At 41.5% G+C, this 15,775-nt stretch overlaps 1 protein-coding gene across 6 annotated transcripts in view; it reads right to left on the reverse strand.

The window, feature by feature from the left end:
- LOC140728501 (kalirin) overlaps nucleotides 1-15,775 on the reverse strand; it is a 723,603-nt gene that overhangs the window by 60,318 nt on the left and 647,510 nt on the right. For 5 of the 6 annotated variants that reach the window (XM_073047304.1, XM_073047303.1, XM_073047306.1 and 2 more), the window contains 4 exons: nucleotides 14,970-15,155; nucleotides 13,066-13,237; nucleotides 6,102-6,343; nucleotides 983-2,545 (listed from right to left, as the gene is read on the reverse strand). In XM_073047304.1, coding sequence (XP_072903405.1) covers nucleotides 2,294-2,545; nucleotides 6,102-6,343; nucleotides 13,066-13,237; nucleotides 14,970-15,155 — 852 coding nt within the window. In that variant the 3' untranslated portion in view covers nucleotides 983-2,293. Of the gene's footprint in view, nucleotides 1-943; nucleotides 2,546-6,101; nucleotides 6,344-13,065; nucleotides 13,238-14,969; nucleotides 15,156-15,775 lie in introns of those variants that run through there. The other variant, XM_073047309.1, reaches the window with a different exon arrangement.

Consider the following 15,775-nt stretch of genomic DNA (forward strand, 5'->3'; position numbering starts at 1 on the left):
ACGGACCTGTATTCCCAGATCCCTTTGCTCTACTGCAATTCTCTGTGCCCTACCGTTCACTGTGTGAGATCTATCCTGGTTGGACCTACCGAAGTGCAACACCTCACATTTGTCTGCATTAAATTCCATCTGCCATTTTGAGGATGGCACACATTTAAAATGGGTGTAACATTTTAAAAGTTATTGTAGGAGAAGTTTCATTGCAAAACTAGAAATTATTCAAGTTATTCGCTTGAAGTCCATCCTTAGAATAGCCAAATGGACCTGGAAGACAACTTTAGTTTTCTAAGGAAGTGTTCTTCAATACCTTGAGTGAGCTCACACTTTTACACAGAGTAAGATACCAGACAGCAAAGTTGTTAAAAAAAAACTTTTAATTTATTCACAATTCCAGCGAAAGCAGAAAATACACTGTGTTCTCAGAACTCCAGACACACCACAATCTGTATGATAAACAGAGGTGACTCTTTGTGATAACAGATCATCAGAATTATTACTGTCAACAATGAGGTTTCTGCTCCTGATGCTAGTGTTAGCAATAGGCTGCTGAAGTCGGCTGTTGTTTGAACGTCAAGCAGCAAGGATTGTATTTACTCTAATCAGATTTAGTCAAGTGAATTGGACCTAGTGTTTGATGTATGATTCACCACTGAAACTGTAATGTTAATTTTGTTCAGCGGAAGATGGTCAGAAAAACCTCCTTAACAGTGAATGATGAATGTATTAATTCACCAACTGTACCAGGAAAATCTGCATCGTAGAGATAATTTTGCTCGCTTCACCACTCTAGAAAATAAAAGTTTTACATTTGGCATTAATTATTTTAATTCTTCTGGAATAAAAATGTAGCCGGTAATCTGCGAATAACCCCACAGGAGCAATGCCTTGAATCAGGATCTAATAACAGTGTGAATGTGCAGCTCCTAAATGTCGACTTACTCACATTAACAGAGGCCTTGTTGGTCAGAATATCCTTGGGTTTACGAGCATCAGTTTCAAACCTCCCTTCACTTTTCCCACTGTTCTCCTTTTCTCCTCGTTTTCTCAAATGCAGTGATGTATGCCAAGAACATGACTTCCTGTTGTACCAAAAAATGCACCAAATAACTTGAATATCTTAGGCTTCTGATGGATACGGGACTAAAAACAATCCACTTCATTTCCAAAATCCTGGTAGCCATCAGTAGAAAAAAAACATAGTATGCTCTCAAATCAAACTCTATCAAGATGTCTTATTTCCTCTGGTAGAAAAACTAACAGACTTAGCAAGAAGCACGTCTCGGAATAGGCAGTCTTTAACCTTTCTCTGCTCTGCATCACACAATCTCACAAGAAAATGTTTTGCATTTCCTTCAGGACTCATTGATAATGCACTTTTAACAGTCTATAATGTAAACAGGTTGAAAAAGGCAGAGATTGTTGGCAAAAAGTTGATTTTTTAAAATCAAAACCAACAAATAAAATGAAATACTGGTATTGGTCACAACGTGATCTGAAGATGAAAGACAGGTGTTCAGGTAAACTCTAAACATCCATAGAATTCAGGGAATAAGTGCTTTAGGGTGCAACAATTATGAGTCTCTATAACTGTTTCACCTCTAACCACTGCACTTTAGAACTGAGCAGAACAACTTTTACCATTTAACTTAATTAAAACATGCTCATATTCAAATTTATTTTACATATTTAAAATACATTTATTATTAGTTACATTACAGGTACAACAAAGAGAATTCTGACTATATTGCACAACCTGACTATTTATATGGGCTTATTAAATAGTGCAAAATATTTTTGTACAGGAATGTATTAGTCGGAGACCTGGCAAAACAAAAAAAGAAATGTGTTTTTTTTTTTACAATATGCCGTCAATAACTTCGAAATTAAAAGAAAATTTAAAAAAATACATGCTGTACAAATTGCCATAGACAACAATTTCTCTCCAGCAGGAGAAGGTAGGCCTCAATTCAACATTAGGCCTCGTGCCAAATGTTTATAAAATTCAAAACAAACATATTAGTAACACAATATAAACATAATTCCAGTCCAGTCATATCCACATCAGTGTTGTAAGGGTTAACATAAAACGTGCCAGGATTGCATACTTGTCACTTGCATTACAAATATTAACAGAAAAAAGAGCCTTCAGACATAGCTCTGCTAAGCTGAAGATCCAGCATTCACTGGGTATTTTTGAAGTTTGTTCCAACGGCCTTGTGGTTAAACTCAGGAGGGAAAACCCGGCATCTCTTTCTTTACATCCACATACTGCTTCCAGGGCAGCACCTGGCACTTACTTGATGGTTCCTTCGTCAGTTTCTGTGGAGTAATCACCGGTGTAACTCAGGATAAAGCCTGGGATCCACCCTTCAGCAGCGGGGGAGTGTTCATTTGCAGGCCGGTACACCAGGAACATGTTTTGCTGGTTAATGGCAAGAACCTGAACCGCCTCGCCCTGAATCACGCAGATCTCATTCTCCTTCACTGCGGCATAATCTTGGGTGACCAACATGGCGGAGGTCCCATTGCATCCAGCAGTGTTACTCTGTGCAAAGCAAACAGCATCCAATTAGAATTCACTGTCTGCGTTCACAGTCTGAGATGGTAGTTTTTATCAAACTTTAATCTTCAGGAAAGTGGGTTTAAAAAGTAATCCACAAAATGAGAGTAGAATATTTAATCTATATTGTAAAATTCAATAATGTTTCCTTTATCGTTGATTTGATTCTTATTACTGAAGTAATATTTTAAAACATAATTTGGAGATGTCCACCTCTTAAAAATATTGTACATTTAAGAAAAACTATTCACAAATAACACTTTCCCTATTAAATGTAGAATAAGCTTTGCCACCCAACTATCCTGTGAGACAATACAAAACTTTGTTTATCTGCACATCTCTTATTTAATCACTATATTTAAAATAGTCCAAGTCATCATCCACTTGCTCACCAATGTATGAAAAGGAATGGGCCTTCAGCTCAATTTTCACAAGAAAAACTGTACTTGTATAACATTACTGGCTGACAATAAATGAAGGTTCATGATGTGTCCCTGGAAAATGTGGACAGTTTCTTATACAGCTGAGACTTATCTCAGCAGGGGCAGTGCTCAGTAAGGAATTCATCGTTGCCGTTCAGTGTGTCAGCACAACGTTTGGTCAATTGAAGGAAGAAGTACCAGACGATCAAACTCTCAAATTGGTAAGAGAAATTATAGACCTCCGGTCAACATTGATCCCTGTCCTCCTACATGCTTCTGTGGCCTACTTAGGGCAGGCATCTCAATGCAGTGGAAAGATAGCAGCAAGAACTTCCAAATTCACGCAAAGGTGAATTAGTATCAGTGTCTTCACCCAGGCCAACCCACCCCACCCCCCAATATCTAGTCCTTAACTCCACTAAATTGAATTGGTAAAATGTTCACATGCTGGACACCAGACTGCTGAAACAGACAATCCACATTGAGCTCTGTCATGATTACCCATTAAACAGAAGGAAATATTTAAGGATATGCTTATAGCCTCCCTCAAAAATTTAAAGCATCATGACTAGCTCTAGGAAGTCCCTGGTCCACAACTACACAGAATATTGAACACATTCCAGATGATCTTGACTGCCTCAAGTCAGTGCCTTGGCAGCCCACACAGGAGGAACGCATCGCTTTGAGGGCGAGTCCAATCAGTCCACACAGGCATCTCCTGCCCCAGTTGTGGAAGACTCCGCATTTCCCAATTGGCTTCATTGAAGCACAGTGCTGGAGAATAAAACAGTAATAAGAGCGTTTGTGTGTTATTATGTCACTACGATATTAAAGTCAGTTCTGTAAGAAAATACATTTATTTGCACATTAGTGAATGTGTTTGGCAGAATACTTAGAGGGGTGAGAGGACTATTATGATGTAGCAAAATAGGTAAAGAGTTTGAAAGGATATCCTTTTGTTTGAAAGTTAAGAGATTGAAGGAAAGAAATCAGGCAGAGGTGTTAGGAGAGATGCCGTCAGTGATGACATTTGCTGTGATACCTTGGTCAATGCTGCTGATTCTCTTTCACTTGATCCTGTGTTGCTCTCCTCCACCACAATAAAAAAGGTGTAAACTTTTATATCCATGTCCTGGTACAGAACTCTTCCAGTGAGTTAATGCCATGAGTGGCATAAAAGGGAAATTCGGGGCTTTGCGGAGCAAAATCCAAACAGAGATTCAAAGAACATTATCACACCTTAGAAGTCGTCATTACACATTTCTTGAGTCATCAGTTATTATTTCTTACGAGTCGCATCCCAATTCCATAGAGTAAAGCCATTCACAGCTATTGGGTCACATTGGACACCTGCTCCCATGAATGGCTTTGATGGAACTTGATGAAAAATTTGCAGGAATTATGAAAAGATGGTCTGAAACATCTGGAAATAAATTTTAAATACTAAGTAGGAGAAATTGCTGCCCCAAAATTTCTCAATCAGAAAAAAATCACTGCTATTTATCACAAATATGCTGGAAATTCAGTTGTAGCATCTTGGTAACCTGAATGATTGAATGTTGGAAGGTTTTGCTCAACCATTAACAAGCACCATTTGTATTGTGGATGTAGTCTGACTGAATAGTCATAGAGTCATACAGCTTGGGAATAGGCCCTTGAGCCCAACTGGTCCATAGCAACCAATATGGCCATACAAGCTAGACTCATTCGCATGTGTTTGGCTCATAAACTCCAAGCTTTCCTATCCATGTACCTGTACAAATGTCTTTTTCATGTTGTTATTGTACTTCCTCTGGCTGTCATTCCATAAACTGATCATCCTTTCTGCAAAAATGTTGCCCTTCATTTTCCTATTAATTTTTCCCCCTCTCACCTTAAACCTATGCTGAATGGTTCTCGATTCCCCAATCCTGGAAAAAAGACCAAGTCCATTCACCCTATCTATGCCACTCATGATTTAATACACTTCTAGAAGATCACCTTTCAGTCTACTACTCTCCAAGGAGAAAAAAGTCCTAGCCTCTCTATAATGCAGTCTCTTGAGTCCTGCCAACAGCCTTGGAAATCTTTTCTGCATTCTTTCCAACTTAATAATAAAGTTTCTATAACAGTGACCAAAGCTGAACACAATACTACATGGGTGGCCTCGCAATCATCTTTTACAACTACAACATAACTTCCCAGCCTCAATACTCGGTTGCCATGAATGATGAAGACCAGTGTCCCAAAATACTTCATCACCCTGTCTACCTGTAACTCAAATTTCAGGAAACATTGTACCTAAACTCAAAGTCCGTCTATCCTACAACTCCCCAGGCCCAACCACTTACTGTGAAAGTCCTACCTTGACTTGACTTATCAAAATTCAAAGCCTCACACTTATTTGAATTAAACTCCATTTGACATTCCTTGGCCCACTGACTCAACTGATCAAGCTCTTTTAATTTGAACTGTTTTAAACACTTTGATGATATAAATCAGATGAGTTTAATTGTACAAGAACATTATAGTGATTTGACAACAATGAATTCAGTCTAAGATGTGGCAAGTTAAAATAACAATGTCTCGAAAGTGTTAAATTTTAGGGAAACCTTAATAACGCTAAGAATTTCATATATATTGACTCCTCCCCAAATAACTTTTGAAACACATGAAGCTTAATTCCTTATGTTATTGGGACTGTTTTGAGGTGAGATAATTTGGATTGTAACTTGCAAAGTCCCCCATTTTGGCTAGGGGAAGTTGAACAAGAATGCAAACTGGTCTTCATAGTTTTAATTAATAATTTTATGTACACATTGCATTATTACCCATTAATCCAATAATACAACTAATATTTATATTACTGTTAGGTGTATCACCATTCATGATCCGCTGGAAACAGATATTGTACTATTACAAATGTTTGATCATTTGTTTGGAAATTGTCCATGTCATTAGAGTATTATTGTCATGATTAGTTTGCTGGAATGGTTGAACAAACTGAAGTAACGTGCAATCATATCAATACTTTGGAATAATTAACCCAAAGTACTTGAATTACTGATGCGCACCAGTGTTAATTCCTCTGGTTATCCATACGTTATGGAATTATGTTGAAGACTTTCTTGTGCAGGTACCTTGATTTGCTCTGAGTCTCCATAATGCTGATCTTCATCGATACTTGTAGTTCCATTGGAGGTAGATAGCTTTAACGGGGGTAGTGATGGACTGTGAACCGATGATTTGAGAGGCTTTTCAGATCCAGTCTGAGAAGAGGAGAGTGCTCTGATATTGGGCTGGGGTATCCTGCTTGCTTGTGTTTTCCCTAAGGGCTGTGGGCCACTTTCTCTTTTCATATACTCAATTGGCGATTGCAGTGCTGCAACAGAGATTGAGAAATCATGAAAGGATCTGGACATGTTGGAAACAGAACAGGAATGATTTGTAAAATATTAATTCATTGTCAGTTTTATTAAAGTAGAATTAAGCATGGCATTGTCACAAACACAGCATTATTGAGATTCTCAGAGGTTAATAATATATTTCTCTATTAGGCGGGCCACGATAGGCACAAAGGCAGATTTTTCAGATAGCTATAAATGAGTAGTGTGCACAATTGTGAATATACAAACCGACTTCTCTGTGGAATTTACAAGGACTTTTGCTCTGGAACTTACTATTATTATTTTGGTACAGGGAGCCTGGGTCTAAGGAACAATAGTGTGTTGTTTATACCCATCAGAGTAAAGACCTTTTACTGAATTATACAGACACTGAACAATAAAGTGCAAGTGTAAGTTAAAATGTTGCATTAAATAATGAATATAGAGAGACAAAGAAAAAAGATTATTGAAAACTATAAACACAATTTAAAAATATCAATGGTAACTAACGTTCTCTCTATTTTTCTTAAACTCCGCGGCACCTTAAATTACCATAAAATGAAAGAAAATTCCATTTGCGTGGTAACAAAGGCTACATATGCAGGGTATTTTAGTCACTGAGCAGCCACGCATTGCACAGTTCAGAGGGAAAAGTGGCTGTAACTAATGTGTAGAGTCATTACATAAATTCTATATTTTCATTGGTGTACATGTTTTTGTAGTAGAATCATACGTGTTCACTGTAGAATTGAATTGAATTGAATGATCTTTATTGTCAATATACATAGGTACAGTGAGACTCTGCTTAGCTTCCTCTCAAGCAATTAAAGCGGTAGATAAAAACGAGACAGTAATAAAAAAAAACAGTATTAAATAGATAAGTAGCAGAAAGTAAGTTTCAGCAGCACCAGAATATCACAGTAATGCACAAAGTGCCATTAGTGTGAGTATTTGAGTCCTTGTGTGTGCTCACAGTTTCTGTCACTGTTCTGTGGAAACAGGCTCTTCAGCCTATGATGCCACCCACTGTACCTCACTACATTAATTCTCTTTGCCCATTGTGATAAACTATGTATACCTGCCTGGACACGCCCCCTGCTGACTGCTCCTGTGGCTCCTCCCACAGACCCCTGTATAAAGGCGATTGGGGCACTACTCCTCCCTCAGTCTTTGACATGTTGTGCTCCCTTTTCGCTGTTAATAAAAGCCTATCGTTCACTTCCAGTCTCCTAGAGTTATTAATGGTGCATCACCCATAATAGATACTCACTTTCTATGCCTTGGCAATATAGTTCTTAAATGTTTTGAGTATGTGCCTCCACAATGTTTTTAGATAGCACACTCCAGACTCTAACTACCAAGAAGAGGGACATCTCTGATGCTTTGGAAAGGAAAGCCTCATGCTGAGAACAGATGTGGTGGAGACAAAGGAACTGACAGAAGGGAATGGCATTTTGTAGAGATGTCCTACTTCTTCAAAGAACCTGGTTTCCTTTTCTCTATATTGGTGCTGTCTTCACTTGCATCTCCTCCATTTCCCAGGCATTTGCCCTGACCTTATCATCCCCCACCCAGAGCATATTGAAAATCCGGACTCCAGCACCATCAACGCGGGTTCCAACGACCATGGACAGCTTCAAAGCGATTGCGCAACCACCGACTGCGACTCCAGCCTTGAACTCCAGGCCGGGTCTTCACATGCTGCGATTGTGTCTCCCGTCTCCCCTTCTCCCACCACCACTCTGCAATCCCTCTCCCTCAGATCCCATCGTCAGCTCCTGGGCCCTCAGAGGCTCCATCTTCCTCTCACCCCAACCCTTCCCTCTCCACTGACACTACCAGCCTCCCTCCCCCCTCTGATCCCATCTCTCATCTGTGGCGGGTCTTTACCATTCCCTCCGACCTTCAACTCTCTGAGGCAGAGCGCTCTGTCCTCAGTAAGGGCCTCACCTTTGTCCCCCTTCGCCCACACCTCAGCGAGTTCCGCGTACGCCATGACACAGAACTCTTCTCCGTCTCCGAGCTTACTTCTTTGACAAGGACTCTCCTACCCCCAACGATGACCCCCTTCTCCTGTCTTCAACCCTCCTTCTCTTCATGGACACCCCGCTCTGGTCTTCTGCCTGCTCTGGATCTCTTTATTGCTAAGCGCCGACAGGACATCAACCGTCTCGACTTCACCACACCTTGTTCCATTTCCAACCTCACTCCTTCCGAACGCTCTGCTCTCCACTCCCTCTGCACCAATCCCAACCTCACTATAAAACCCACTGATTAGGGGGGCGCTGTTGTAGTCTGGCGTACTGACCTCTACCTGGCCGAGGAACAGCAACAACTCTCTAATACCTCCTCTTATTTACCCCATTGACCATAAACCCACTAAGGAGCACCAGGCCACTGTCTCCCATACCATCACCTTATCAGCTCTGGGGCTCTCCCATCCGCTGCCACTAACCTCATTGTTCCCACACCCCGCACTTCCCGTTTCTACCTCCTACCCAAGATCCACAAACCTGCCTGTCCAGGTAGACCCATTGTCTCAGCTTACTCCTGCCCCACCAAACTCATTTCTGCATACCTTGACACTGTTTTATCCCCCCTTGTTCAACCCCTTCCCACCTATGTTCATGACACTTCTCATGCTTTGAATTTTTTCAATGATTTTAAGTTCCCCGGTCCCCACGGCCTTATTTTCACCATGGACGTCCAGTCCCTAAATACCTCCGTCCCCCACCTGGAAGGTCTCGAAGCTCTTCGCTTCTTTTTTGGATTCCAGACCTAACCAAATCCCCTCTACCACCACTCTCCTCCATCTAGCGGAATTAGTTCTTACTCTCAATAATTTCTCCTTTGGCTCCTCCCACTTCCTCCAAACCAAAGGTGTAGCCATGGGCACCCACATGGGTCCCAGTTATGCCTGCCTTTTTATTGGCTTTGTGGAACAGTCCATGTTCCAAGCCTATACGGGTATCCATCCCCCTCTTTTCCTTCGCTACATCGACGACTGCATTAACTTTGCCTCCAACTTCCACTCTGCCCTCAAATTGACCTGGTCCATTTCCGACACCTCCCTCCCCTTTCTAGATCTTTCTGTCTCCAACTCCGGAGACAGTTTATCTACTGATATCTACTATAAGCCTACAGATTCTCACAGCTACCTGGACTATTCCTCTTCCCACCCTGTCTCTTGCAAAAATGCTATCCCCTTCTCGCAATTCCTCCGTCTCTTCCACATCTGCTCTCAGGATGAGGCTTTTCATTCCAGGACGAAGGAGATGTCTTCCTTTTTTAAACAAAGGGGCTTCCCTTCTTCCACCATCAACTCCGCTCTCAAATGCATCTCTCCCATTTCCCGCACATCTGCCCTCACCCCATCCGCCCGGCATCCCACTCAGGATAGGGTTCTCCTTGTCCTCACCTACCACCCCACCAGCCTCTGGGTCCAACGTATTATTCACCGTAACTTCCGCCACCTCCAACAGGATCCCACTACCAAACACATCTTTCGCTCCCCCCCCTTTCTGCTTTCTGCAGGGATTGCTCCCTACACGACTCCCTTGTCCACTCGTACCCCCCATCCCTTCCCACCAATCTCCCTCCTGGCACTTATCCTTGTAAGCGGAACAAGTGCTACACCTGCCCTTACACTTCCTCCCTCACCACCATTCAGGACCCCAGACAGTCCTTCCAGGTGAGGCGACACTTCACCTGTGAGTCGGCTGGTGTGGTATACTGCGTCCGGTGCTCCCGGTGTGGCCTTTTATATATTGGTGAGACCCGACGCAGACTTGGGAGACCGTTTCAATGAACACCCACGCTCTGTCCGCCAGAGAAAGCAGGATCTCCCAGTGGCCACACATTTTAATTCCACGTCCCATTCTCATTCTGATATGTCTATCCATGGCCTCCTCTATTGTCAAGACGAAGCCACACTCAGGTTGGAGTAACAACACCTTATATACTGGCTGGGTAGCCTCCAACCTGATGGCATGAACATTGACTTCTCTAACTTCCGTTAATGCCCCCCTCCCCTTCTTACCCCATCCCTGGTATATTTAGTTTCCCCCCCTTTTTTCCCTCTCTCTCTGCCCATCACTCTGCCTGTTCTCCATCTCCCTCTGATGCTCCCCTCCCTCTTTCTTTCTCCCTAGGCCTCCCGTCCCATGATCCTTTCCCTTCTCCCACTCTGTATCCCTTTTGCCAATCACCTTTCCAGCTCTCAGCTTCACCCCACCCCTTCTGGTCTTCTCCTATCATTTCGCATTTCCCCCTCCCCCTCCTACTTTCAAATCTCTCACTATCTTTCCTTTCAGTTAGTCGTGACGAAGGGTCTTGGCCCGAAACGTCGACAGCGCTTCTCCCTATAGATGCTGCCTGGCCTGCTGTGTTCCACCAGCATTTTGTGTGTGTTGCTTGAATTTCCAGCATCTGCAGATTACCTCGTGTTTGCTTTTAAATCCCCCTGCTTTACCAGGGATAGAGTTCCTCTTGTCCTTACCTACCACCCCATGAGCCTCTGTATCCATCATATCATTTTCTGCAACTTCCACTATCTTCAATGGGATCCTACCACCTTTCCCTCCCTCATTCTCTTTACATCCCTCAATCCACTCTCTACTTTCTGCAAGGATCGCTTCCTCCGTGACTCCTTTGTCCATTTGTCCCTCCCTTCTAATCTCCCTCCTCCCTGCAAGAGACAGAAATGCTACATCTGCCCATTCACTTCCTCCCCAAATAGTCCTTTCAGGTGAAGCAACACTTCAACTGCAAATTTGTTGGGATTGTCTGGTGATCCTGATGGAGCCTCCTCTACATTGGTGAAACCCGAGGTAGATTGTGGACTGCTTTGTTGAGCACTTTCGCTTCATCCGTAGCAAGCAGGATTTCCTGGAGGCCAGTCATTTTAATTCCAATCTCCATTAGCATTGCAACATGGCCTCCTCTACTGTCACGATGAAGCCACTTTCAGGCAACACCTCATATTCTGTCTGGGTAGCATCTAACCTGTTGGCATGAACATTGATTTCTCTAACTTCTATTCATTTTTCCCTTCCTCCCATTTCCCACTCTGGTTCCCCTCTTACCTCTTCTTCTCTCATCACCTGCCTATCACCTCCTCCTTCCACGTTCCACTCTCCTATCAGATTCTTTGTTCTTCAGTCCTTTACCTTTTCCACCTATCACCTCTCAACCCCTCCCCCATCCACCTGGCTTCACCTATCACCTTCTAGCTTGTACTCCTTTCTCTTTTCCCTACTTTCTTATTCTGTCTTCTTCCACCTTCCTTTCCAGTCCTAATGAAGGTTTTTGGCCTGAAACATCAACTGCTTATTCCCTTCCATATTTGCTGACTGGCCTGCTGAGTTCCTCCAGTATTTTGTATATGAGACTTCGGATTTCCATCATCTGCATAATCTTTTGTGTTTGACGCTTAATAATATGGAAAAAGAATCCACCACCTAAATGAATGTGACTCTATATTTGTAAACTGCTTGTTTCCTGGGCATGAAAGGTTCATTAATAGTCATGTTGATTAAAACAAGTACTCTGTGAACTACTTGAGTGAAACTTGTGGTGAGATTAATGTTCAAGTGCATAACTATTGAGTTCCTAGGTATGATTTAACAGTGGGATGTTATTGTAACAAAACCTACAGCAATACCATGTTCTGGGTGATGGTCCTTCATACTTTGACATTTGAGACAGAATCTACCACGTCTCATACGATGAAGTTTGAAGAACCATCACCTGGCACGAGACACTATGACGATCTACTGTCCACAGTAAAGAAGAGGAAACTGAGATGGTATGGCCACAGAACCAGATAAAGTGGACTCTCAAAGACCATTCTTTAGGGAACAGTACAGAGGAAATACAAAAGGGGCAGACAGAGGAAGAAATGTGCAGACAACATTGCTGAGAGGCCAGGAGAGAGCTTTGCTGCAATGCAGGCACTTACTCACAACCGTGAGAGACGGAGGCAACTGGTGCAGCGCCCCATGACCCTGGTGGGTTCGGGATCTGTAACTGTAACAGCACTTTGGGCAAATCCACCAACAGTACATTAGAGACTATTAAAAGATTTTTTAGACAGGCACATGAATATAAGGAAGATGGATGGATATGGACATTGTTTTGGGTTGAGTTTTTTGGGGGGGGGGGGTTTGATTTAGTTTTTAGCTGGTTTGGCACAACATTAAGAGCCAAAGGGCCTGTTTCTGTTCCTGTTCTATGTTCTATGTAATTTGGGCAGTGTAGACATCATTGTCTTTTGTCTTTTAATGGTTGTCTTTTGTCTTTTAATGATTGCTGCTGATTTACCCATTAAGAAGTGTGGGTATAATCTGTTTTTTTTTCAACACAATATGGTCTCTGAAATAGTTTTAAAAATTAAAACAGCAAAGAGGGATAAGTTTAAACTTCACAATGTTAGTGCTAATGCAATTGATTGACTCCTGTGGCCTTCACAGAACGCAATTAATTTTGTACAAGAGATAAAGTTGGGAGTCACTCTAAGGATTTTGAAGGATCTTGGTGTAGGTTAGTGCACTGATTTGAATCCCATCTCTGGTAAAGCAGAACATTCTCAGACGGAACACCAGTCCCAGCATCACACAGGCAATAAAGATCAACTCAGGAAAATCTGGTCGAGGAATTTCAAATTTGAAACGTGTAAATGAAATGAGGCAAGGACATGAAAACATACTATATTGCCTACCATTTAAGAAATTTCTCTGGGCATCAAGAACTTGATTGATATCCTGAATCCAAGCTTGCCAGACTTCAATGCTTGGTGCCTGCAGGATGAATCGCTCAGATGTTCCACGGGATATTAGAGCAAACTTACAGAGTTCATTGTCTACATTCTCCTCAATGTTAAGGTAACTCATCTGAAATGGGTAACAAAGAATGTAAGAAATGATGAAATCTGCACTAAGGCCAAGAACTCCATCAACAAGCATTATGCTTTCTAGCTTATAAATTCCACTTCGACTTGCTTTTGTGACGAGGGACCTAGGAGAGGATGGTTAGGACCCAAATGCTGGAGTACCTGAGAATAGAATCAAGACACAATATGAGACCAAAATGAGGACAGGGTTCTAAACGCGAAGCTAGTTGAGAATCCAAAGTGGAGCTGATGATTGAGCACTGAACCTTAGTTCAGATGCTCTTTAGATATTAAAATCCTGGCACCAAAAGATGGCCACCAATTAGCCTGAGTCTTTAAAGGGGCCTCACCAGCTTCCATACTCCGGAAAGTCGGATCGTCTAAACCCAGGAAGCTGGTGGGATGGGGTGCACATCATAACAGCTTTATTCACATATTGCATTTTTTCCCCGAGTTACACATTCTCTATAACCTATCACTTGCACAGAGAAACCAATCCCCAACACCACCACACACACCAGGCACAATTCTCCTAAAATAGGGAGCATATCTTTATCCAGGTTAATGAAAGCAAGTTCCAGATGTTAACGATACATTGTCACACATGCTGCAACATAGTTCACAAATACTCTGAACCAAATTGCAAGTAATATATCAGTAATTTATTAGCATCAAACTAACATTCGCGAAAAACAGCACTGTTGCAGTAATACTTGTGTTTTTGATTTGCTTACAGATTACCTTTTTGTTTGAAGGTGGAGATAATGATGTAAACTGCTTCTTCCAGTAATTGACTATTTACTGTCTATCTCCTAATGGAATATGCAGAACAGGCCCTGGTTCAGTCTTAATTTGCTCTTTTCCCCTGATTATTTTTCCTGCAAACTGGAGACTGTTAAGGTACTGCTTCCTGCAACCACATGGAACTCAATTTTTTTACTTTCAGCTTTTTTTTTTTACCAGCTTTTACTTTCAAATGATCCATCCTTAAATTTCCATCTCCATCTCTAACATCCCTTTGTTGTTGGCCACTCTCTTCCTTCCTGCGAGTTAAACCACATTTGTTTTTCACTTTTCCATTTCTGATGAATGGTTATTGAACTGAAACATTAATTCTATTTATTCCTTGCCAGATGCAGCCTGAACCGCTGAGTACTTCCATTATTTTCAACCCATATTTTAATCATGTATTTCACTTTGCTAAGTACTTTCTGGAAGTCCAGATTCAGTACAACAGAAGCCTTTTCCTCATCAACTCCTTCCAATATTTCATTAGAAAACATTCAAATTAATTAAATAATCCATGCTGGCTTTTTTCCCCAAATCTCTTGATACTTGCACAAATGAATACTTGTATTTCTCACTCATCAGTAAGGTTAAATTAACTGGTCGGTAGTGACTTGGTTTTTCTCCATGTCCTTCTTGATGGAGAGTGAAAGACCTGTAATTTTGCAGTTCTCAGCACCACCCCTGAATGTACAGATGTTTGAAAGATTACGCCTAATGCCCTTGCAATATTGTCTTTCATCTCCCTCAGCAACCTAGTGTATATCCCATTCAGACCAGGTAATTTATCCACTTTCAACAAACCTAGCTCTTTTTTTAAAAAAAAAGTAGTTCTTTTTGTTACTCATTTTCTACCCATTCAGAACCCCAATCACATCTTCCTTTGCTGAAGCTCCAAGAGCATTTTCTTTCTCGATAAAGACCACAGATTAAATGAGCAGATTTACCTTAATGCTTTTCTTGAACTGATACCTTGGTGTTGAAGAACCCTTATTCAGTAGTTCACTGAAAATTACAATCTGTTCGAAGAGAAAGACTCTTCGTTCCTTACTTCGGGAGAGAACTCCAGAATCTTGTTCTGTCACATAGAATGTATCCTGCTGGAGTAGCTTCCCTTGTGCGGTGATTTTTCCCTGAGAAATAATTAATACATATTTGACTGAGTTTTACTCGGAACGGTTGTTCTACACAGTACAGCAAAGTAGTCTCAGTGTTAGAAATGTAGGTTACATATTGATGAACCACAGTTCTATACTCCAATAATGTCTTTATTCAGAACCTATTTACTAACTTTTAAACTCTAATCTGGTTTAAAAATTTCAGCTTTACAGAAAAAAACAACTCAAAATAATCACCAGAGATGCTGTATTAATGCTCTGAGTTCCAGGTAATGGAATTTGTGAAAGGAGAGTCATCTTTAATTCTTTGATTAATTTATTATGTATTCCAGCACAACACCATCATAAAATGAGAAATGAAGCGATATTTTAAAGTGCATACAAAATAAGACATTTCATCGGAACAAAATGCTGTGACACACAAACGCTGGAGGAAATCAGCAGATCTGGCAGCACTGATGGAGGGGAATAAACAGCTGACATTTCAGGTCGAGACCTTTCATCGGGACTTGTGTTCAGTTTCACACAGGGTTAGTGCCATTTTGGAAATAAGCTCTTTTCGCAATACTGTTGGAACTCAGCAGGCCAGGCAGCGTCTATGGAGGGGAATAGCATCTATGGTGCCAGTGAACAAT

The sequence above is a fragment of the Hemitrygon akajei genome, chromosome 5 (genome assembly GCF_048418815.1).
Source record: "Hemitrygon akajei chromosome 5, sHemAka1.3, whole genome shotgun sequence".
NCBI lineage: Eukaryota > Metazoa > Chordata > Chondrichthyes > Myliobatiformes > Dasyatidae > Hemitrygon > Hemitrygon akajei.